The sequence below is a fragment of the Eucyclogobius newberryi genome, unplaced genomic scaffold, assembly GCF_026437365.1.
Source record: "Eucyclogobius newberryi isolate DKJ021-1_F unplaced genomic scaffold, fEucNew1.0.hap1 SCAF_12, whole genome shotgun sequence".
NCBI lineage: Eukaryota > Metazoa > Chordata > Actinopteri > Gobiiformes > Gobiidae > Eucyclogobius > Eucyclogobius newberryi.
Genome location: NW_027315746.1, coordinates 10,441,212 through 10,466,684, shown reverse-complemented (window position 1 = coordinate 10,466,684; position 25,473 = coordinate 10,441,212). Strand labels below are relative to the sequence as shown.

At 44.0% G+C, this 25,473-nt stretch overlaps 2 protein-coding genes across 3 annotated transcripts in view; both read right to left on the bottom strand.

The window, feature by feature from the left end:
* Window positions 1–25,473, bottom strand: part of ccl25a (chemokine (C-C motif) ligand 25a) — a 248,417-nt gene that overhangs the window by 63,886 nt on the left and 159,058 nt on the right. The window lies entirely within an intron of this gene.
* On the bottom strand, window positions 694–16,744 carry LOC140356042 (uncharacterized). Of its 2 annotated transcripts, none has more exons than XM_072440734.1 (3): window positions 11,952–12,042; window positions 2,641–2,938; window positions 694–1,925 (listed from the first exon to the last, which is right to left on the bottom strand). In XM_072440734.1, the coding sequence occupies exons 2-3, from the start codon at window positions 2,909–2,911 to the stop codon at window positions 1,498–1,500; spliced, it is 699 nt and encodes a 232-aa protein (XP_072296835.1). In that variant the 5' UTR covers window positions 2,912–2,938; window positions 11,952–12,042; the 3' UTR covers window positions 694–1,497. The 2 variants fall into 2 exon arrangements, with proteins under 2 accessions (XP_072296835.1, XP_072296834.1); XM_072440733.1 differs by lacking the exon at window positions 11,952–12,042 and adding an exon at window positions 16,227–16,744 and having other exon boundaries at window positions 824–1,925.

Below are 25,473 nucleotides of genomic sequence, written 5' to 3'. Positions count from 1 at the left end.
TTCTGTCAGTATCGCTCACTCGACCCATTCCTCTTCTTCACACTCGGTATTACCTAACGCCGCTGAATGTAAACTTGACTAATCACCTCCAGACTGACTTCACAGGAGCGGTGCACGGACGCGTCGGGAATCACGTGTGTTTTGGCAAATCCACGGCGGATAGTAATAGTGCGGGACCATTTGGGACGAGAATAAAAAAGCTATATGGAGAACAGATGGAAGGGGATGTTACAGAAGTGATAATGAGCTTTTAAGCGGGCCCTGTCAATCAGCAATCCAAAAAACACACGCAAAAAATCAAATGTTGACTTTAAATACATGTATGATTTCATCTTTTCCCATTTAAATATGTGATGTTACATTATAAGCAGATTAACCTTCAAAATATTTGGATGGACGAGCATAAATACATGGGAAACGATGACAAACATATTTAATTAAAGGTACATTATTCAAATTTCGGGTCCGGCACCGACTTGTCTCCGTAGAAAAGTCATTGCTTTTTGCCTGGAATATTACACAGCGTGGCTTAACACATATCCATCTCCATGGAGACAAGCGGGTGTCACAAGTAGCTGAATAAATGCACGATAGCTGGGTGTAACGTCATACTGTGAAGAGTCTCCATTAAAGTGTTACATAATGCACCTTTAAAGTCAACATTTCATTCTTTCGGAGCGAACACGCGACAGAAGAAGCTCCAAACCTCCAGATCAGGGAACAAAAGGGATGACGTTGCATTATTAGTAACACTTTACCTGAGTGATAACACTGTCAGAGCCAAGCAGGAAACCAAACGCACACTAAACACATCTGCACAGTTGGACTTGTCAAACGGGCTGTGTGCAGTATTCGTGTAGTCGTAATAGTATTTGGATAAGGGACACTGGCAGCTGCAGCCGCTCGCAGCTGCATCGAGGTGGGAAATATCCTGGACTATTGCCAGTCACTGTCGGGAGTTTGAAAGATGAGGATTTTATTTTGGATGCATTTTGTATGAATGAAAGCCTGAATCCTCTGCGGCTCTGCGGCGAGCGGGTGTGTTAAGGGCTTGTTGAAAGAATGTAAATGGAATAGCAAACTCCAGCCTCGCATTATTCACCCCGACCCTGCACACAGCCCCTTTGAGTCCATCCAACCTGCTTCACCGTCGGTATGAAAGAGAAGGAGGACTCTGTCTTGGCATGAAGCACTGGACCGCAGTATCTCTGGCATTGTGTTGCTGCAGGAGTGTTTCACCGCTTTGCTCAGTGTAACTACAGATACAAATAAAAGCTCGTTCGGGGCGTGTGCTGCCGTTCCTGTCGTCTTTATAGAAATCCTTGTACGGCGAAATCATTTAGTCCCCTGTCCACCGACGGTCCCGACGTTCAGTGTCCGGAGCGCGACCGCGGGACGGCTTTAAATATTTCCATTGAGCTTATACTCCACAGTAACCATAACAGATCCATGTTGGGAGGCCGAGCAGCATGAGGAGAGATGAGTCAGTCGTTCGGGTCATACGCAACCACAGTTTTTCGCCGATAAGTTCTGTATCGTGCGGTATTTGTAGTTATCGTCCAAAAAGGAAAAGTCTTCTTCAAAGGCGGTGGGCCGGCAGCAGGGCCCGTTGCTCACCTTGTCCTTGCGGCCCTTCTTCTTGAAGCCAGTCCGCATCATGTGCTCCATGGTGATGTCGTAGTTGCTCCGGTGGCCCGTGCACTTCCCGCTGCAGTAGCGCAGCAGCATGGTCTCGTTGCTCTCGTAGCCCAGGCCCAGTTCGCTCACTGTTAGTTTGAGCTCTCTGACAGAGCAGGGTTTGGGCCTTCGCGCCCTCTTAGTCCTCCGGCTCTGGTCCAGTCGACTCCGCCGCCTCTTCCTGTCCAGCAGCGCCCCCACCACGTGCTGCAGCTCACTCTCCGTGAAGCTCTGGAACATCAGCGTGACTGACAGAGGAACAAGACAACAGGTCAGTGACGAGCGACGGCGTCAAATACTACGATCTCAACAACAACTGCTGAGTGATGCAGTCTGTGCCGCTGGAGCATCTGTCTAAACACACGATTCCAGTGTATCTGTTGTCGTTATGTCCGTCAGCACAAGAGAAGACACTTCATCACTTTTATTACTGCATCACTGTTGTGCAATGCCACTGGGCTAGTCTCTGTATGCAAAAGGTAACTATCCAAGTTTCATGAACATAAACAAACAGCTATAAAGTCGTGTATCTAAAAGCAGAGGTGGCGTTAATCCTCAGCAGACAAGGTGAACACTTCACTTCATTTGTCCTAATTGGGTTTGGACACAGTAAAGTCAGCAGTAATTGGATTCTTCGAGCCTCGTAACATTTGTGCCTATCAGAGGCAGACAGGGCACGTCTACTACGGCTACTTAATGTCCTTTAAACAACTCTGCAGCAACTGAAATTAAGCCTAACAATTGCTCGCACTCTGTTAATTATGTAGTAGTGCAAAGTTATTAGGCAGAGTAACAACATTTAACACCGTCTAATCATTTCTAAAAATATTCTGCGCGAGTGCCTCTCCTCTTTCAATGCCCGGCCATTACAGTTGACAAATGAGGTGGTAATTGAATCCCGGACACACTTCACGTCTCACCTTATCTTAAAACAGAGAGAGAAGAAGGAAAAGTTGATCTTACACTCAGAGAGAAGTGAGCTCACGTCGTCGGCCGAGCGGCTCCTCCTGCGCGGACCACCCATCGCCGCCGGCTCCGCTTTGGACTTGGCGCTCGACGTGGAAGAGTTCGAAAGAGTTCGCGACGTAGATTTGGAGTGACCCGCCGGAGGAGTTTGAGGATATTTCCTGTTGGGTCGGGTCTGTCCGAGAGCGGCCATGTTTCTAAGGAGCACAGCGGATAAGGCAGCGCCACAGAGCATGAAGGCAAGAGTAGCACCTTTCCATAACTTCATCTTAGAGCGTGGAGGAGCATTGAAACTCTGCACAGAAAACACAAAGCCACACATTAGACAAAGTGACGATCATGAGTCTTCATCAACAACAGCTCAATGTGCTTATCCCGGCAAATAATAGACGATAGATGTCCCGGGGAAAGACGTGCATGTGACGGGAAGCAGATGTCTTTGCAAACCGTGAAGAACGTCCTGCAGATTATAACTATTCAGGATTCTTTCACTTTCTGCAGAATATTATTGCGAAAAAGGGGAGGGACTGTCAGCATCTATTTCAGTTTTTACCCACAAGGTTATTCAGGGTATCTTAAGATAAAATGCTGCCAGTAAAATCCGATAACTCTGTAGTGCAGTGCAACGTGCTCTCTGGATTAGAAAAGTTTCGAGCAAGATTTTGCAGCTGATATGGCATAGTTTTCCGAGGTGAAGGGCAGAACTGTGATCACAACTCAGCACGTCGTGGCCTGGAGATCTGAGGAAGTGCAGAAGAGGATGTGAGGTTAAGAAAACTTCTGAGCGTACGAAGCGAAAGGTGTAAGTGACGACATGTTGAAACGCTTCAGTGCGCCGCGCCTGCCCCGTCACATCAGAGTAACAGTTATCACTCCTGCGTGACCCTCGTCTAATCCTCCAGCCGTCCGCAAAACCGCCTTTATTTTACAGACGTTTACTCTCGGTGATAGTGTCTGTCAGCTCATTTTCACTCTTAAGTGGGTTCCCGATGTGCGCTCGACATCCCTGGCTGACACCTGAGAATGCGCTGTGTGTTTAAGTTCAGGCCTGTGCCGACGCCAGAGGAAAACAAACCCGAACCGAGCCGGGGCCGCGACCCCTGCCGCCCCTGCCGACCTGCTCCGGGACACGGATCGTGCGGGGGGCATTGCGCAAGAGCCGGGCCGCGGCGCAGGTGAGAATATCGAGAGAAGCAGAAGTCGAACTGAGCAGCTGAAACAACTCTGGACTCAGAAGAGTTGGTGAGCTGCTCGTGAGGATTCAGTCGTCCCGGGACAGAATGGCGGAGATGTGGCAGGCATTTCGCGCTCGGCAAACACGCTACAAAGATCGTACAAGAGATCGTCAGGCGTTTCTTGGTGATTTTGTGTGTAATGAGCACGGTTTGTGAGGCCGGACTGAAGAATCATGGCTGGATCAGGTCATTTTTACAGAGATTACTCTATATTCTTTATCTTTAATTACCATCTGATGCTTGACACGATAACACATTCACAAAATATAGCAATAAACAATCACTTTGAGACGACTTTATGCCACATCGTAACTCTGAATCGGAATAATCCCAGTAAACAATATCTTCCATATCTACGATTAAACACTTTTTGCATGTATATGTGCAGTTTGTGTCTATGTGTTTATAATATCCTGGAATTCACTTTTTCAACCAGCTACAGCTCAAATCTTGTCATAATACAAAGAAAATAACAAAATATTCCCCACAAAGAAAACCTTGTCACGATAAATACTAAACTCTAAAACAAACTATCGCTCTAAATATCATTCTATCTATAATTCATTGAACGATAAGTTGATATAGTAATTACCGTGACGCTTGTTGTCATAGATAAAGTGAATTTAGAACTGCAAACGATACTTTTAGCACAAACTGGAGCCACGAAACAAGAAGTCTATTGTACCTTTCACCCGCAGTATTTGGTGTCAGCTCGATCCACGTTTCAAAGTTTCAAAGTACGACGTCCTTCATGATCTTTTTTACATCCCTCTATGTCATAAACTACGCCATGGCCACCACAGACCTCACTTTGGATCTGGATCTTATATTTTCTGCTTTCACTGTTGTCACGCATGGATTCTTTTTTTGGGGAAGCTTTTACAAGAGTGCGACTTTGTATTTGTGGTGTCATGTCACCGGAGTCAAGCCTTCCCCCAGAGCAGGAAACGGAATGCTGCAGCGGCCTAACGGCAAATCCAGACTGGACCCGAGCGCTTCTGCAGAGCTGCTCATATGGACCGGTGTTTAGAGTCAGGAGCGTAACAGGCGCAGCGCTGCAGCCGGCCCAGGATGTGGTCTGCAACATTAAACACAAACGAGATATAAACTCAATCCGGGCTCGGGTCCCAGTACATCCACAGAAGTGAGGACATCTTCTGAGAAAAGCCCCAAATAAGACAAATGTTTGATGAAGATCTACTTTTGCAACTACTGCAAATGAATACTACTACAATGTTATGACTAGATATCGCAAAACTTGGTGATATGATGAATAAAAAGAAAGAAAAATAAATCCTCAAGTGGATAAAAAACTGTTTTCAATTCAATCTTATTTTGTCGTATTTAAACAAATAAAAATGGTTTTCATTGTTAGATTTCTGAACATAAACAAGGAACACAACATTTAATACGAAAAAAATAGTCACATTTCTTCCTCCAGGGTCTCCAAACCACATGTTTTTACTGACAGAGGATGAAGCTGATCATTGGTGACTTATCTCTATTCAACTGCAATCAATTGTACAGTTTTACTTTCTTTCTTACTAATCAACTACTTCTGATGCCACGGTTTTATTTCAGTTTGATTTAACCTTCATTTGTCCTGTTAAGTCCATTGTGACATCCACTGAATCAACTACATCATCTGAATGTAGCGTCTCCTCACTGATACTACAACAACAACAACAACAACAACAACAATAACAACAACAACTGCTTTTACTTTCACTTCTACTACCTCTGCAACTATTACTAAAAATATTGAATACATTACTACTGTTTCTGCTCAACCCCGGCTTGGAATCAAACTCATTTTACAACTGAAATGAAATAATCTAATATTTGTTCCTGTCAGAATGGTTTTAAGAGCTTAAAGATGCACTATGTATCCATCTGCTTGTCTCCATGCAGATGATGTAATTAGCTTGTATGTTCCACAATATGGCATTAAACAATACTGTAATATAATCATCTCTGGTACAATTCACTGAGGTCACTTTACCATAAGGACTATTTATCCTGAACTTATGCTGCACTTTACACAATAATAACCATAGTTACTTATTTTACATATCTGTTTTGTGGCCTATTTTATTCATCTTGATTTGTCATTTCATGTTTCTAATCACTTTACTGTTCTTGAATTGTGCATTGCAACACTTTTTGTGCCTTAAAACAATATATTTGTTTTGTTTAAATGCCAGACAGAAAAAATCTAATGCCATGGAAACAAACACCGAACACCATGAAAGTTACATAACGCACCTTTAATTGCACCGTTTAGCTCAGTTACGGCACCGCTGGAAATAGATTATGATGTATACATTTCCGATATATAATTACAACAACATAACCTTATCTGTTTTGGTTACGGCGCAACGAAAACACGGGAGTCGCTGCACACGAGGGCCGCACTTATCCAAACACGCCAGACCAGTGGCATGGGTGCCTCCCTCCACCCATCACTCACCGTCTCACACAGCGCTGACACCCGGACCCTCTCCTGCACAATAAACTTCTCCACTGGTACTCATTTAGCAGTCAAACATTTCAGCTCGCAACCTCATTTTACACAAAAACGAGCGGCACAGAATGAGTCAGTGGCGCTTGAATCATCTCGGTTGAAGGATGACGCCGCAGCGCTCTTGACTCAATGACTAATTCTGTTTTTCTTGGTCCGACACCAGCCTCGCACTCTTGATCTGCTGCTGTGGAAGTTGCTTTACGTGTCCCGTGTCAATACTCAATTATAAATGAGTCCTTATACAGGAGATAAGTGTTGGATGATGGTTTTACACAGTTGTTGGAGACTTTATGGGGCAGAGAGGTGGCAGAATGTGGCGTGTGCTAATATGAGATTACCCCGGACCTATTTGAAGATAAGGTGCATTATATAAGGTGAGGTTCATTGTCCCTGCGTGGGCCAGTATCTGAAGGAATGTAATGCAATAAAGCAACAGGATCAAACTTGTGCACAGGTTCAGTGAAGCTATAGTCACAGGTTAGGCCTGGACACCTTTTTAACCATTTATTTTGTAACATAAAGATCAAATATACATCTTTAACATGTATGTTTTCAATCAAAAGCTCTTCTTCTGCATGAATTTCAGTTGATTTGGTTGAACTATTGATTTCCTCAGTACCGTGCGAGAATAATGCATGAAAGTGACTTTAAAGTATCTGGAAAGCACTACAAAGGACTAAAGGTAAAGGCCCATTCGAAAGTGCAGAAAAACACTTAAAAGTCACTGTAAATGTTTCATATACTTGATAATTTACACAATTGCAATAAAAACACAAGCAAGACAAGTTAATGTTCCCCGGAAATAACTCTTATAAGTGTTTGAAAGTAACGGTGTACAAAAGTACGTGCTGTACGTAAAGTAGAAGGTATCTGTACTTTACTTGAGTATATTTTGTATTGGATACTTTTACTTCTCTACATTTGAGAGCAGTGTCTGTACTTTCTACACCACTGCATTTAGTATTTCCCCTTGTGTTTTTAAGCATCTTTATGATGACATCTTGACTGAAGGTTTTGAATTCAACATTTTCAACATCTATCTATTCTATTTTAACAATCTATAAATATAAATAAAACTGACCAGGAAAATGAAGTTATTGATTCTGTCGCATCTGTTCAGCACAATTCTTTATCAAGAACACCACATTTGACCCTTGAATAAGTTTTGAGTTTTGATCTAAAAGCACATTATTAAACATGTACTTGAATACTTATACTTATTTATTTGATCCTGTTGTATCTGTAATTTTACTTAAGTAACAATCCACCAGAGTCTGTAACTAAAAGCATTTAATCAGATTATTGAACTTTACATTATAAGTGTAACATTGTTTTCTTTATTACGTAAGACAATACGTATGTAATCTACAAATCTACAAAATCTACATCATGAATTGAAAAAACCAGCCTCTAACTGCTCTTTGCATAAACACATTTGCTCCTTTGAGGCCTCTGAACGCCTCAGTAATAATTACGAGGAGCCGAAGTGAAAGCAATTAGTCTTCTCTTCTTATAATTACCTGTCTTTGAGGGCGTGACCTCGGCGCGGGGAAAGTTAACTCGACTTCTCCTGATGTTTGTTTGAAAATGAGGTAACCGCTTTCTTCTTCAATTAATAGATTGGGCTGGGACCCCTCCAGAGGAACATACAAGATCCATCACTGTCAGGAGCCTGTTATCTTTGTGCCGCTCTTTCCCAAACTTCTCTCCTTTCTCAAAAGCCCGACTCACGTTTACAAAAGGCTCGTCGATAATTATAATCGTTCTATTCTGAATCGCATCTGTTTCACGCCAATAAAAGTGCCGACAGCTGCTTTGACATGTCTTGTAATATAAATGGTGGCAGCAGACGCTCGGTATCCTGCAGTGAGGTCAGCCGCTCTCTGTTTATGATAGTCCAACCAAAACCAGACTTCCAAATATGCAAACATTTCGCTCTGTTTCAGCATCGCTTTGATTTACGGCTAATCTTGTTTCCATTGAGTCCGACACGACGTAACAAACTCCCAAACACAACTTAATTAATCAGAAAACATAGCGAGGCTCGACTGGACGTGAGCCGACAACACGACATGCTAAAGTTATTATTAGAACGGGTCAGATAACACGATTCCCTCTGCGAAAGATGCTTTTCAAATCAGTTCAATCCACTTTATTTTCATTTCACATTTAAAACGACCCTGTGTTGACGCTGTGACGAGCCGGCCCCTGTGCAGAGTGTGCCCCGCCTAAGGCCCAAAGTCACTGGGATAGGCTCCTGTCACACGAGACCCCCGGACAGGAACAAGCGGTAGAAAATAAATGAATGAATGTATTTAAAAACAAGAGCTCTCGTCAACGTGCTACTGGTCTGTTTGGTGTTTTAAGGAAACAAGAAAAGGATGTGCGTTCTGTGTTCTGGGTCGAAACGTAAATTAAATCAATGTTTTTGTCTGAATCGTGTGTTGAGGTTGTGCAACGGGCACTTTGACGGCAGATGTAGAGCCGCAGACCACAGCGGAACAAAACTAAATCATAGAAGTCTTAAATTCTGAATCTTAAAGGGAAACGGTGAAACCTTCCTGCTGGAGGGTCCGCCACCCGGGGACAGGTTATTGCTTTTCCTGGAACGCAGATGTTTTGATTCCTCCAGAAAACCTTGGAAAGCGTTTTGATTTTGTATTTTCACTGTGAGCGGAGTCACCTCTCCACAGATCTGACCAGTGACTTGAGCCTCGTGGTGCCACCTGCTTTTCTCCATGGAGCGAAACACATGTCAAACTGTGAAGCAAGCAACGCATTCTCCATGGAGACAAGGAGGAGGCGCATGGACAGCATTCTCCATGGAGACAAGCAGGAGGCGCATGGACAGCATTCTCCATGGAGACAAGCAGGAGGCGCATGGACAGCATTCTCCATGGAGACAAGCAGGAGGCGCATGGACAGCATTCTCCATGGAGAAAAGCAGGAGGCGCATGGACAGCATTCTCCATGGAGACAAGCAGGAGGCGCATGGACAGCATTCTCCATGGAGACAAGCAGGAGGCGCATGGACAGCATTCTCCATGGAGACAAGCAGGAGGCGCATGGACAGCATTCTCCATGGAGACAAGCAGGAGGCGCATGGACAGCATTCTCCATGGAGACAAGCAGGAGGCGCATGGACAGCATTCTCCATGGAGACAAGGAGGAGGCGCATGGACAGCATTCTCCATGGAGACAAGGAGGAGGCGCATGGACAGCATTCTCCATGGAGACAAGGAGGAGGCGCATGGACAGCATTCTCCATGGAGACAAGGAGGAGGCGCATGGACAGCATTCTCCATGGAGAAAAGCAGGAGGCGCATGGACAGCATTCTCCATGGAGACAAGGAGGAGGCGCATGGACAGCATTCTCCATGGAGACAAGGAGGAGGCGCATGGACAGCATTCTCCATGGAGACAAGGAGGAGGCGCATGGACAGCATTCTCCATGGAGACAAGGAGGAGGCGCATGGACAGCATTCTCCATGGAGACAAGGAGGAGGCGCATGGACAGCATTCTCCATGGAGACAAGGAGGAGGCGCATGGACAGCATTCTCCATGGAGACAAGGAGGAGGCGCATGGACAGCATTCTCCATGGAGACAAGGAGGAGGCGCATGGACAGCATTCTCCATGGAGACAAGGAGGAGGCGCATGGACAGCATTCTCCATGGAGACAAGGAGGAGGCGCATGGACAGCATTCTCCATGGAGACAAGCAGGAGGCGCATGGACCTTCCACCACAGAAGTGACATAATAGTTCACCTTTAATGTGAGAAGTTTAGATTGTGTAAATGTGCTGGATTTGTGAATGACGTGTGTATTCTCTGCTGTACTTCTGCACTTTTGTACAAACTGGGGTGAATACATTTTTCTCTATTCATACTTTTGTCAACTACAATAAAGAAGTTATTGAGTTTGAGGGAAACTATTGGAAACAGGGTCACAAAGGCAGAAGAAGCACACATGATGGATCAATATGACTTCTGTATAAACTGGGACAAGGACAGTGAAAACAGAACATAACCACATCATCTTCACTGTGTGTGTGTGAAACTGATTTAATACTTGAATAATAAATAAATAAATCGACATGGGTTCAATTGACTTGAGTTCTGAATCATTTAAGACATTTAAATTCATTTAGATTGACAAAAGCTTTATGTTGACAGTACAAAATGATTGGAGCATTTGTGATTATTGCACAGTTCTGAACCTCGTGCTCCAGCTGGATTGTCATAAAGTCTGAGTTTTGAAACTCACAAGAATTCATCTTGAATCAATCTTCCAGAACTCAGTTCAGAGTTTTACATATCAATCTGGCATTAGCCTGGTCACTGGTTCTTCAGAATTTATTTCTCTCATTTTTATGGTCTATGAAAAGGCCAGATTTTGTGCATTTAATGTTTTGTCCTTCCAACTGCCTTAAATTCAAATTATAACTTGAGTAGTAGTTTCCATAAATACTTTTTTACTCTTAATTTTTTTTTTTTGTACCACTTCTTTATACTTACTCTATAAGTTAAATCAAAAACATTATTATTCTGAATTCTGGACATATCCTATTTGGTCTTCTCTGCAGCGTGGGAGAAAGAAGGGGGCACCTGTGTTTTTCTTAGGAGCGCAGCGGAAAGACAGGAGACCCGAACGAACAAATGCTTCCGAGTCCCCCAGGAGCCGAGCGCAGGAGGAAAAACCATCAACAAACACACACATAAAAGTACAGATGATTCTCAAAGAACACTCCGGCAGCTGCAGCTCGTCTCCCCGTCCCCGGCTGATGTGCCCGTGCACGCTCCCGACACGCCGCGGAGGCCCTGAGCAAAGAGCCAACAAGATCACCCATTCAACTCCGGACAGAACGCACGTCCCGGGAAGACGGACGAGACACCCCCGTATGTATTGTGTGTCAGTCAAGCGTCGACCTGGGCCGCTGCAGTGATTGAAAACGTTCCCCTCAAGATTGTTTGCGTGTTTCAGACCCAGAGCCCACAATGTGTGCGTCTGTCAAAGCGATCCCTTAAGACGTCGCGCTTGGAGCTTTCCCTTGCATCCTCGCGCTTTCAAAGATCGCATTATGCTCTAAAACAAGATCCGGTTCGATGTTTTTATGATGGAGAATTAGGTCAGCGGGTTGTAGCGCGCCGGGGCCCCCATGTGTCACCGCGATGGCATGGCATGGAGATAACTGGACCGCCCGATATCAGACAAACCGGAGACATCTGAGAGGCGTTTGTGGTCGGACCCCTTATGAATGAAGTGTCCAGACAGCGTGTAGCTTTCTTGTCGGATCGCTCGGAGCTTGACTGGTCCGACATAATTGCAGCCGCGGCGGAAGATAGCAGCCACTTTGAATCAAGAGCTTTATTGTGCGAAGAAGAAGAAGAAGAAAAAAAATGCGCATCTTCCACTTTTTACGTCTATAGCCACATTCTTTCCCATACGTTGGCTTTGCAGACTCGGCCGCCCGTGACTCACACAACTATAAACACACCAAAGCGGCGTTGCACAATTTAGCTTCTAGCGTGGTGCGTTTGCAGTCTAACCTTTCCATTGTTGTCCAGAAAGCCGCTTCACTTCCAGAGCGAGGACGAGATCCCGACCGCACCATCACATAACTGTAGATAATCCAGGCTAAGGCACGTGAGCTCTGAGTGTCTGCACATCCAGCTACTCGCTACTATTAAACATCATGTCTACCTATAGTGCATTAAAAGGTGTGTTGGCTCCTCCCAATTATGGATGCTACTATGAGGACACACCCCGCAAAATACCTGAGCACCCGAGTTGAAAAATGACTTACTGTAGGCTGTTGGAAAGAGTCCCAGAAAACCTTGTCAATTCCCCCACTAAAAGTTGGAGTAGGGAGGCCTGAGGGGCAAGCCTGACAAAAGCCAGATTGGAATGATATTAGCTCCGAGTTACTGTTAGATCTGCCTGAAAATTGTTTTAGAGGGGCGGAAGATTTGGTGTCATATTTGGATGTGATTGGAGGAAGCAAAAGCTACGTAGAAAATCAACACTACTGTATTTATTAACATGTTATTTCATCTATTTATTCTTTATTTGACCAGGAAAGTCCCACTGAGATGAAGAATATTCAGAAGTGTCCCAGCCCCAGAGACGACCCTATAATAGCGAAGTGGTCCCACGTCGCCCAATAATCGAACCCGGGACCTTCTTGCTGTGAGGCTAACTGCTATATATAGCCTATAACCGCACATAATTATAGACCTGAGTGAATAATTGCTGTCGCCGTCAAAAACCCTCAAAACTTGACTTGCACATCTACGTTTATGACTTGTTAAAAATAGAGGAGCGTCTTTAGTGTGTTTAGTGCTTAAAGCTAATTGTCAGCTAACTGTCGCCACTGAAGTGTTAACTTAGATTTGTTAAGAAACAGCAATTGAAGCTCAAACGCCTCAAAACAATTAGCATGAGCGTAGCATAAACGTGATTGCAGATCGAATTCACCATGCAAAATAGCGTATGGCCCTTTCTTGTCACGAACGGTGCGTTGGAGTGGACATTGGGAGGTGACAGCCGTAGAAGTGCTTGTGGAGGTAATAGGGACATATTCCAAAGATCAGGTCAGGATTAGCGCTAATGCCTCCAGGCTTTATCTGCAGTCACGTGGGTTAACACCTGGCCGCGGTGTTGGTGGAGGTGCTAATCCAACGGCGCAAGCTAACCTCCAGTTTGCGAGCTATCGTTAGCCTTTTGCTTTCCGAACGGATGAAAACAAACATGGAAAGTCAGGGAAAGTATAAAACCATAATATATGAAAAATGACAGAAAAACAATTAGCGCAAGGAACAATCGAGCGTGATATGAAACAGTGAACCACAAAATTGGCTACCATGTTATTTGACACTCAGAAATGCAACATGGCTGCCAAACCACAGCTTCCAAAATAATCAAGATTGAAATTGACACGTGGTGGCGAAAGATGAATGGTTTTGTACAACAAGGGAACAATTTAACATGTACTTATTCTTATTGCATTACATTGTCAAGTCTTATTTTGCAAGCAAATGTCAAGCTGTTCTTAAAAATACATCAAATCCACCACAATAACAAAGTCTGGCATGGCATGCTAAGGCTGCTATACCGATGAGTTTGCCGTAATTAGTATTTTAATAAGAACCAGCCAAATGGGGAAAGTAACATCAAAAGTATGCAATAATGATGCTAGATAATGCCATTGCTATTTCCGCACAATAAGTAACAAACAAGTTTTGACTTAAAATACAAATTAAACAACACTGTAAAGGTTAGATAAATAATGGGCTAATGAAAACCAACCATGTCTTTAGTCTGTAGTTGGCTTTTTCCTTTAGTCAAGGGTCACCAGGGCAAATCTAGTGGCATGGTGGTGATTATTCATGCTGGATGCCCTTCCTGTCATAGCTATAGTCACATCAAACCCATGCTTAAGACAAAAACTGGAATAATACATAAAAAGATCATCTTTCTTTCTTAAAATACAACAATAAATGAAACAAACCTGTGCACCTGCTCCACTTTCACATTTAGACCTTTGTCCCAATTTAGGAAACCAGTCCCAGCTACGTTCCTGTTTCATTTGATAATTAAGCGTTACTTACAGGTCAAGGTTCCTTGTGTAACACATTGTCACACATTGCTATCTACATTCCCGAAAAGCCATTACAATTTAACAGATTTGAATTGTTTACGGGTTAAAAAACGTGAGTAAATTCCAAACTAGGCCCTAAACTTTGGAATGCAACAGAAACTCTACTCAATTAGATAGTTAGTTATTAAAGCTTCGAATTCTTGAGTTAATCCACCAAATTACCCTATTTTTAGTATTTTTAAGAGGCGGTCACCATGCTATAAACACTAATACTAACATAATGACTTCTGCTTTTTACAAGTCAGTGACCCATAATTAGTGTTATATATGGTGCAGTAGTAAAAATGAGAGTACACAATAAAGTCTATCATGATACATTCCACTGAAAAGTTATGAGCCTGGTAGAACTACTGCTCCAGGATCAAGTGATCAGATAGATCTGTTGTTTTGGAGTCAGGGTGGTCCAAACGGCCATAAAGTAAAATGAATTTCCTGAGGTAGTTTTGGAAAAATCCTTGCATGGCTCGAACGCAACTGTAATACTTCAGACGCCATGACAATTTTTGACTGGGCAACCACTTACATTGGCCCGCGCTCTGTCACTATAGAATAATTAAAACAAGCTTGTTCCTGCAAAAGACCCGATGCTGCTGTTTCTTATTGAGAGCGAAAAGCATCTGGGTCTAAAATGGAAAGAAAACTGATAATTCTTTCACGCATATTTTACTCATTTCAACCGTGACGGCCCATTTAGCGTCTCATCTAATCTTGGAGAAGGAGCTGAGAAGTTAAAAAAGGTTTCAATTTTATAGAAAGCCTACTATCTCCCTGTACAGATTTATGCAGATTAATCCGGAGACCCGAGAATCTAGCACGGCATTCAAACCTGTTACACTTACGGCTTAGAATTCAGGCGCAAGGAAAATAATATTACAGAGAAAATACTATTACAGAGCACGTTTGACACTGTGCCCATTGCTAAAAGTGGAAAGCGTGAGTCAACATACATGATTGCCGTGGATTTAAACCGTCCTTTTATCCCAGACAGTGGCAGAAAACCATCTTGTCACTTTAATAGCATTTTTATTTTCTACGAACAACCTCTGCATGTTAATCTGTCAATGACCCATCCCACTTTTACAGCAGCGACGCCTCCGAATGAATGTTAACATGTTTGTGTTGGAGGAACAAAGGGTTGACGTCCACCTGGCACCGCTTGAATTGAACGCAAGTCTTTAAAAAATATGGCCCCATCCGAGCAAGCAGAAGCAGGTAGAGACATTTGAAATATGACGTTTTTACAATATAAGGCCTCGCTTATGCCCATAACTATTAGCCGCGTGTTCACGGGAATGTAAAACGGTGATGAAAGTTATAAGCTGTTATGAAAGTTGAAAAGCTGAGTTGACTTTAGGCTTAACCTCTGCGCGGCCTCCCCCGTGGCGCTGCTCAGTTCTGTATAATCTCTACATATGATATGGGTTTAGGGAAAGGGATCATCACCTCCTGTGCGCGCCATCCACTCATTTACATTTTTTGCATATTAAAGGACAAAATTGCCATTCAGCATAAAAAAACCACTGGACTGCCTCACCAGTTTAAATAAGTCTTATTTACCGACAGTCAGACTAAGCAAGATCTATATTCGTGGTGTAAAATGTACTCGTTCTGGGTTCGCTAATTTGTGAAGTTAGAACATCTTCCGATCCATTGCAACTCCAATAAATACATGAGTAAGAAGTGAGGAGAAAAAAAACCTCCTGAAATGCGTGTGTTGTTAAATATTCATTGAATCATTTGGGAAACTGTCCAACACGGTGCTCGAGTGAAAAAACCCAGGCGGCACTTTAGAGAGCCCTGGTAATGAGCTGTACCGCCGTGCGCAGAGATGACAGGGCGGGAAACGTCTCCAGTCTGAGAAAACAAACTTGGACTGAAAAACGAGAGCGATGCTTTCGTTTTGTGGTCACGATCTCTTTCTACAAACATTTCGTGACAGTGCTGGTCATGACTTCTCGGAAAAGAACCCCCCGCTTATTGACAGAGCTAATCCGACGTGGGTTTTCTGCCGCTCGAGTTCTCCCGGCGAAGTTCTTGGCGACGTGAACCGGCGTCCTTCTCTTCATCACTGCCACCTCGCTCGATAACTAACTAACTGACTGACGCCTTTGCCTCCATAAGCTGCCTTGGCTTAAACTAACAAAAGAAGATGTGGTGTCCTTACCGTTCGGCCGGCTAATCCAGACTTAGCTGCGTGGCGTCGTCGTTCAGCTGACCTCCACGGGCGACAAGTGCTGCTCCTGTAAGTCCACCATCTTCATCCACGGCGCTCGGCGTTGTCGTCGCACCGACCATCACACGGCAAACATGGAAGGTGTGCTCGCTCAACTCCGAAAAAAGAAAAATGAATCTAATGTCGTTTTACCATATTCCCATGAGTCGCAAATGTTAAAATGGACATTCCTCCTTTTGGCGTACCTCAAGGATGCGTTTTAAATCCATTGATGTTTTCAAATAAGTGACATCAAAAGCAAGACAAATGTCAAAACTCCTGGTCGTCAACTTCAGCAATCTCCAAAAGTCCAAACTTGCACCCTTTCCTCGATCACGTAGCGACAGCCCTTTGCTCTGTAGGTGGTGTTCCTTGATGCCTGATGGTTTTAGGGTGAAGAGCGTGTTTAGGGGACTGCGCGCTCTCTCTCTCCCTCAGCCTCTCTGTGATGCCTGTGTCTGCCTCCCCCCTGTTCAACTGTTGCTCCTCCTTCGAAGTTGTGCTTGTGGGCCGAGTCGGATTACTCCTGACATGATAATCTCCCTGGCTCGAGCTCCAGGAGCACTAAAGGATGCTTTGGCCCCAGCAAAAGGGGCTTACACATTTTACCTTCTGCCACCAGCGAGTCTGCCATCTTAAGCAGGGCCTGTGCACTGGGAATAGCCTCGATATTGCCAATGCTATAGCACCAAAGGAACATAATGCAACGTTTACAGCTTTAGCAGTTTGCCTGTGACGCTCTCGGTGTGTTTTGTGTTGGAGGAGTATTACCAAACTGCTCCGAATTAAGAGTGGATGGAAATTTCTGTCCACTTCCCCCATGTTTGGATGCTCCTTCATTGACAAGCAGGAATTTTATCAAGCTTGGAACTGACACAAGAAATACATTTAACTGTGAAACACTTTTACTTAGCAGCAACGTACATGTACATCGGCTAAGTAAAAGTGTAAAGGTATATCCAAAAAATGTTTTGTACAAATTCAGTGCTGCGAATACTGCTATTACAAGAACTTCTACTAAAACTATTGCTACTTCTGCTTCTAATATTTCTGATGTTCTACAATCGCTCCAAACTTTCTATTATTATTGTATCTCCTACAAGAAGGCTATAGCCACTACTCCTACTACTACTACTACTACCACTACTCCTACTACTACTACTACTACCACTACTACTACTACTACTACTACTACTACTACTACTACTACTACTACTACTACTACTACTACTACTACTACTACTACTACTACTACTACTACTACTACTACTACTACTACCCAAAGCCCAAAGCGGGGCCGACGCTCGTAATAGTCTTAATTGCGGGGACGATAAGTGCTTGTGTAAATAGGGTCTGCTCAAGCCTTTTCCAATCTTTTAGCGAGGAATTAAGAAAGTGCACAATTGGTTTAAATCTTGCTAAAGCAGTGCTAAGTCCAGATAAATAGCATTATCACAGCGAAGGTTATTGCTTAAGGGTTCAATTGGTGTTCTGGCTGAGGATAAATCCAGGGGCGACGGCCTTGTTTTTGTTGACGATGTCATGTTCAGCGTCTCGTCCAATACTAACCTCCGCGCTTGAGCCCCGAGAGCTGTAAACGAGGAGCAGATGGCGGCGCTTTTGGACGGTATCAGGCGCTCCAGACTGCAATCTAAATAAACAGAACATCCACGGAGGAAATGCGTCAGGTGTGCAGGGTTAGCCATGTGTAAACAGAGGCAGGGAGTGAAGCAATGCCAGGGCAGAACGAGCAGGATCACAGGTGCTTTTTCACCAGGCAAAAGCACGTGTATTAAGAGGAATTAAGAAGACAAGGCTCGTCCAAATCAGACAGAGAGTAGGAGAAAGAGGGAGAGCATAAAAGTGAACTCCGCAACAGGAAGCGAATAGTTCATAAATATCTCATTCTAACGCGGTGAGTCATCGCCGCGTCCTCAGGCCAAATGATACACAAATGAAATCAGCCGGATTGAGATAGTGGGAGTCACCAGACACTGATTTTACTACTAGTTAATTACTTTTATTGGAGAACATCTTCAAAAAACAAAGTCTGTATATGTGATTAACCTTTTGAGTGGCACAACATAAGCATTACAATAACAGAATGTTGAGTGAGTTTTTAAAAGTATTGAGCCTTAACTCGGATGTTGTTGTTGGTTTTTCAAGAGCTTTTAAATTTAAGGAAATGTAGACACCATGTGGCGCCACGAGGTCAAGTTACAGGTCAGAGTGGATTAAATTGGTATTTTAGCTACAAAAACGCTTGTAATTGAATAACTGTGGACTGTGGAAAAACTGCAGTACTAAAGAGGCATTTTCAGCAACTTAATTACAATTATTTTATCACTTCATTTATTATCATTTGGACGACAACTTTGTGCTTCTGTATGAGGAATAAAAACACCAGTTCTTGAAAAACCTCCTTTGTGATACAACATTTCTGCCGACATGTGGCAACCTCAAATTCCTCTGCGGTTGACCAGTGCGCGCTGTGTGTGCACAAGGCCTCACTTCAGCCCTTATCACTCTGACCTATAAGATGTCTTGTCCAAATACCCAAAGTCTGCTAACATATCCCAGAGCCAAACGACAGGTGCGCTCCACAAACCTCTGCTCCAATACAATACACGTGGCTGATAAAGCTTATTAATAGTTGGCGTGAAAAAACATGAAGGAAACACGTAGTAACAGCTTCACTTAGAGTCGGATCTCATGCCGTTTCCAGCCTTGAACGAGGAACACAGAAACATCTCCTGACAGTTCTTTCTGCTGCACACATTGCTCACAGATGTGCTGAACGTTTCAAAGACAGTACAACACGGTGTAATAAAAAGAACAGAAGTTGTTAATTGACTAGAAAGGAGTCTCAGGCAGGATAGGGTTCCTGTGATTGTACTCATCACACGAGGCGCTCTGACATTTTCAATAAACAAAATCAGAAATAAGAACTCAGTGTGTTTCCAATTTATGGAGAATCTACAAAGGGTGGATGAAGTACACTGCAAGCTCTGTTACTGCAAAGCCCAATTCCAACTATTGCTCAATACTTGGAATACAATTATTAGGTGAGATGGATTATGGTAGTTACGCTGATATCATTATTGACACTACTATTGTTTCTACAACTCTGCCAAGGTCAATAGCCTCCACCAACGTGAGTTTAATTCCCAGCAACGTCTATACTCCAATCATTATTCATTAATCATTCGTTACAGTAATCTATCCTAAGTATTATCCTAGAACTTTATTTATCTAATCTCCACTCGGGTGGTAAGCTACTTTTAAGGCCTTGGAATGCCTTGGATATACATTATAACATCTGATTTAAGTGACTGTAAAGTAATGTAGAAGGACAAACCATTCAACAGCTGCAACTCTGACAAGTACGACTTCATGAAAAGGCACTGAAGTACATATACATGAGTAAATGTAACTGAGTACTACCCGCCCGCCTCACCGTTTTTGGCAATCATTCAAATATGCTACGTTTGACGGTTCATTTCAGCTTTTGAGAAGGCGCTGCAAAGGTTTGGCGTTGGGCGTGGATGAGCGGGAGAAAAAACTCTTTCTGTTTAGCTTTGGGGCGAGATTTTAAGGAAGCCCTCAATCAGTGACACTGTAAACACGCCATTCCAGCGGAGGTGCGCTCGGGACGCGTCTGCACCGCGCGCCGCCGCTTTCCCAACGCGCGGTGGTTACGTGGAGCGGATCCTTCACACAACTGTCGTCCTCCAGCCCAAAAGAGAAGCCAGAATCTAAACAGCAGTCTGCTATAATAACGCAGAGACAATGAGCGGAGCTTCGACGTGCGTTTGCTGAAAGACCACGCGTTTCTTCAGAGCATAATGGCACCGAGGGGAAGCCATTTTGGGCCCTATACAAATATACAGTAATTAGTGGCGGAGGGAGTTTCAAACGGACTCGTTGTTGACTGGAACCGGGGCTTATTTCGTCACCTCGACACCTTTAAATTCACCTGTCACGTGTGTGGTGATGGTTAAGTCGAGTATTTGTGCTGAAGAAAACCTAAACTAAACACAAGCGTAGGCCCCGTCTCAGAGTGCGCGCGGGTAAAGGCTGCCCTCGTCTGGTCAATGTGAGAAACTACACGAGTCAAACGTGAACTTCAGCTTCAGTGGAATTCAGTTATGTTGTTTTATTACGTGTAACTAAGAATAAGAAGTGTGGTAAAAATGGTGTATGTGGTAAACTAGTTGGCGCAGAAAGTAGTGCAGTGTAGATATGAGTCAGAGCACAGTAACTCTGGTCTGTGAAGCAGTTACATGTGGGACCAGGCCACATACTTCAAATACATAAATAAATCATCCGGATTACATAAACTTGATTCGGTGCGTGACTGAAACGATCAGAACTGATAACTCCACTCATTTTTTTCACAGTGCAAAAACAATTTAGCATGTTTGGTTTTATGAGTTTGTGATGCATAAATAAACTCTGTAATGCCCCGAAACGTTGATTTTCCACATACAAATTAGACTAAAGAGCAAAGATTATTAGTGTCAGGACAATGCAGTATTGTCTGAAAGAATGTATTTATTTTCGCACATGTTTATGCTTCTGTAATGAAATCCTCTGTTCCCGTGCGGGCCTTTGGGCTGGCGGATCACTGTCAGTTGGTTTTGGGGCATTTCTTTGCCACCAGCCGTTCTCTCCCTCTGCGGCCCTGGCACCCGGGGGCCAGACGCCTCTGTTCGCTCACATCTGCACCTTCAGCCAGAACCTCTTGCCTTTCTACGTCTTCGGTCTTTTCTATGACTTGAGAAACTCCCTCAGCTGGGACTCTGTTATCCCCCTGGTTCTCTATTCGAAGCTCTTTGCCCATAAGATATGCACATCTAAATCCCCAAATCTCTACCTTTAAGCCTTTATCCGCACACACCATCTCCTCCCTCTTTAGGCCTCTGAAAGCTTTCCGAAGTGCTGTACTTCACCGCCGCACACAGACGCTGACCCAGTTGCGTCTGGCCTTTTGGCGTCGCGTTTAAGTCCTTTAGGTAGATCCTGACCCGGAGGCGGTAGCAGGGGAGCGGCGGTGGTGCCGTAGGGGCTGAGGCGGTGGAGGATGTGCTGGGCTAAACGTGGGGCTGGGCCTGAGGCAGTGTGGGGGTCCCGGGTCGTGGGGTGGGCCAGTCTGCGGGGAGGTTCGGCTCCAGCAGGGCGGAGCTGACCAGGGTCACGTGCCAGTCATCGGTCAAGACGTTTGAAAAAAACACGAGGCAAACCCAATTTAATCTATTATGTGATTTTTTGCATTAGAGAAAATTAGACGTGTTAGACTCAGAAAGGATGTAAAGCCAGAGAAGATACTAGACTCTGCAGAGAAGTCTGTACGTTTGTACGTCTGCTCCTGTTCAGTTATTAGAACTTCGTCTAACAATTATTTCAGTATCAATCAACCAAATAAAGGTTGAGATATGGTGACTGAAGGTTTCTAGAAAGCCAATATTTACACATAAAGGGAAATGAAAATGAGACATTGTGTTGTTTTTTTGAGTTTGTTATAATAAAGCCATATGAAATAACATAAAAAATACTGTACTTTTGGCATTTGTTTTAGAGTCTGTATTATGCAGAAAATTATATTATGTCTTAGTCAACTATAGTCACAATTAGTTGAATATTGTGTTATAGAATATTATGAACCTTTGTTTGCATATTCCCTGTTTTTGATTTATACTTCCAAGCTGAACTTTAACCATAAATAATAGATGCATTCATATCTGCAGAAATGAGCTATTGTCCGTTTTTATTCAAACTGGTCCAATTATTATTGATTAAATGTAAAAAGAATCTGATGGGTTAGAGGTGGAAAATCTAACAATAATCACTGTTACCTGAATGTTAACTTTACCTTCTTCCAGCCGGTGAGGGGTGTGAGCTGGCAGGTGCAACATGCTGGCAGGGACAGCATACATGGAGCTCACCAGGAGACATAGTGTACACAAACATCTGTATATATATATATATATATATATATATATATATATATATATATATATATATATATATATATATAATATATATATATATAATATATATATATATACAGATGTTTGTGTACACTATGTCTCCTGGTGAGCTCCATGTATGCTGTCCCTGCCATCAGTCTACAGAAACATCTGTGCAGAGTACGGGCTGGAGACCCGAAGGACAAAGTGGGAAACACCTTCAAATGTGGTGGAGAACGATCGAGGTTCTCTGGGACTTCCAGATACAGACAGAATGGTGATGGAACCAACCGGACATAGTGGTGGTCTCAAGGGTCAGAGGAAAGCCGTGGTGGTGGACATTGCAGTACATGAGATGGAAACATTCGGAAAAAGGAACATGAGAAACTAGAGAAATACCAAGACCTCAGAGAGGAGCTGGAGAAGGTCTGGAGCGTGAAGATATCGGTGTTGCCTGTAGTGACCGGAGCACTTGGTGCAGTGACCCCCAAACTGGAGGAATGACCCCCAAACTGGAGGAATGGCCCCCAAACTGGAGGAATGACCCCCAAACTGGAGGAATGACCCCCAAACTGGAGGATTGGCTTGAGCAGATCCAGGAAAAACATCAGACATCTCGGTCCAGAAAAGTGCAGGAACAGATACTGAAGATACTGAAGAACCCTCAAGCTCCCAGGGGCCTCTGGTAGAGGACCCGAGCTTGAAGGGGAGAAATAGAGACCACCCACGGAGGGTGAAGAAGAGTCTTCTTCTTCTTTGGTGTTTTATGGAGGCTGGTCTATTCTTTAGACTTTATTATTTAGACTTCAGACTTTATTCTTTAGACTTGTTGTTGTTGTTGTTGTTGTTGTTGTTTTATAGCGGTTGGCATCCAAGTGTTGCATTACCGCCAGACTTTATTCCTCAGACTTTGTCGTAGTCCTTAAAAGTTCTTCTTCCATTGCTTTGGTGTTATAAAGCCCATGAGGTCATGAGATGTCTTTGTTATTGTATCCTATAGAAGTTGTTGTTGTCCTCAGACTCTGTCGTAGTCCGTAAAAGTACTCCTTCCATTGCTTTGGTGTTGTGCATGATATGTCTTTGTGACTAGAATAGTTGTTGTTGTTTCAGACAACAACCGGCTTTATTCCAGGGAGACTCTTCTTCATCTTCCTCTCCTTCTTTGACGTTCGGTGCTTCCACCGTACAGCTTTATTCTTTAGGCTTCATTCTATAGGCTTTAATATTTCCACTGACGTCGCTGCTTGGTAGCCGTGCGTCTACGAGACTGGACGAGGACAGGAGACCACCCCCACCCCCATCTCGTCACTCTGATCACTCTGACTCCCCAAAAGCAGACCCCCATCACTCCGACTCCCATTTAGCGCCTTTAGCCTGTTTTCTATATCTGCCCAATCAAGCTCCTTTGTTCCAAGGAATCTCCCTGCAGCTTTAGCAATGATCCTGATCCTTTCAGTTCTGCTTTGAGTCTGAGCAGCACAGTTTACAACATCCACCATAAAGAGTACAAAATCCTCTCTATCCACAACCAGGGTATTCTCATTAATTCTGGAACCTGCACACTTGGGACCTCCACTCTTGAAACCTTCACACTTCTTGGGAGCCACGCTGGCCTTTCTCATTTCGCCCTGGCTGGGAGCAGCGCTGGCTCCTCTCTCTGTATTTACTCTAAACTCGTTACTTGAAACTTTCTTGACTGCATCTGCATAGGATATATCTTGAGAGACCTTTATTTTCTGCACCTCAGCAGCTCTTTTGCTAAACCTGCATCCCCCGTAGGCAGAGCTATGTTCTTCCCCACAGTTACAGCACTTCAGTTTTGATACTCATGATCTCCTGCACATTTACCACATCTTTGCTTCCCTCTACAGACCGCTGCAATATGCCCAAAGCGCTGGCACTTAAAGCAACGCAGGGGCGGCGGAACATATGGCCTGACGCTATAGCACATGTACCCAATGAACACCTTACTAGGCAGGCACCTCCCTTCAAGTGTTACCATTACCGACAAGCTGTCACATCTTACCCCAAACCGGGTCACCTTCAAACGCCTAGCGTCCACCACCGTAACTCCAGTCAAATTCTCCTTAACTTCATCCACAGACGTCGCCGTAGGGACACCTACGATAACTCCTCTGACCGTGTTTCTTTCAGCATTAGACACAAGAATGTCCTTTCCACCCAGACGTTTAGTTCCAATCGCCTTCCGTTGCTGAGCCGCGTCCTTGCACACGACCAGCAGCGAGCCATCTCTAAGGACACTCGCACTCTTGATCACTCCCACAGCTACAGTTAGGCTCTTTGACAATGCCACTGAATTCCACTCCTTAAAGGATGCACTATCCTGTGCAAGCTTTATGATCACCTTACAGTCTCTGCTCTCACCCCGGACATCAATAGCTTCAGCCTCATCCTGCTGCTCATTCCCAGAACCCTCGGACGAGCTAAGGGACTTTTTACGTTTCCGGGCACGTGCAGGCAGAAAAGGCTGCTCCTCCACGCCGTCCAGAATGTCTTCCATCCCCGATCCACTCTCCTCCGCCATCTCCCGTCTCTCCAGACCGGGTGTTGAGCAAGGTCTCCTCACAGTTTATTGTTCAAACCTTAGACTTTATTATTTAGACTTTATTGTTTAAACCTTAGACTTTAGACAGTCCGACCTTTCTTCACCTTGGCCGATTGATCGATCACCAATAAAAAAAAAATACTTTGATGTGGAATTTTACTAAATCAAAGCGCTTTTCGTGTCACATAAAACATTTTGTCTTTAATGATGGTCAAAGTGATTGAGTCATTTAGAAAGAATAAAGCCTAGAATAGAGCCTAAGATGTACGGTGGAAGCACCAAAGAAGATGAAGAAGGGTCAGCTCTGGAATAAAGTCTAAAGAATAAAGTCTGTAACACTTGGATACCAACCGCCATAAAACACAAAAGAAGAAGAAGAAGAAGAAGAAGAGATGTCCTCCACAAGTGAAAGCAGCTCTGAGAACACGTTCGTGTGCGCCATCCTTTAAGGAGTGGAATTCAGTGGCATTGTCAAAGAGCCTAACTGTAGCTGTGGGAGTGATCAAGAGTGCGAGTGTCCTTGGAGATGGCTCGCTGCTGGTCGTGTGCAAGGACGCGGCTCAGCAACGGAAGGCGATTGGAACTAAACGTCTGGGTGGAAAGGACATTCTTGTGTCTAATGCTGAAAGAAACACGGTCAGAGGAGTTATCCTAGGTGTCCCTA

Excerpts from the sequence above, each read along its gene's own strand:
- LOC140356042 (XM_072440733.1), bottom strand. The coding sequence starts at position 2,911 with ATGAAGTTATGGAAAGGTGCTACTCTTGCCTTCATGCTCTGTGGCGCT. Across the intron at positions 1,926-2,640 it reads GAGCTCACTTCTCTCTGAGT|TCACGCTGATGTTCCAGAGC; the intron begins GTAAGATCAACT and ends TTCCTCTGTCAG.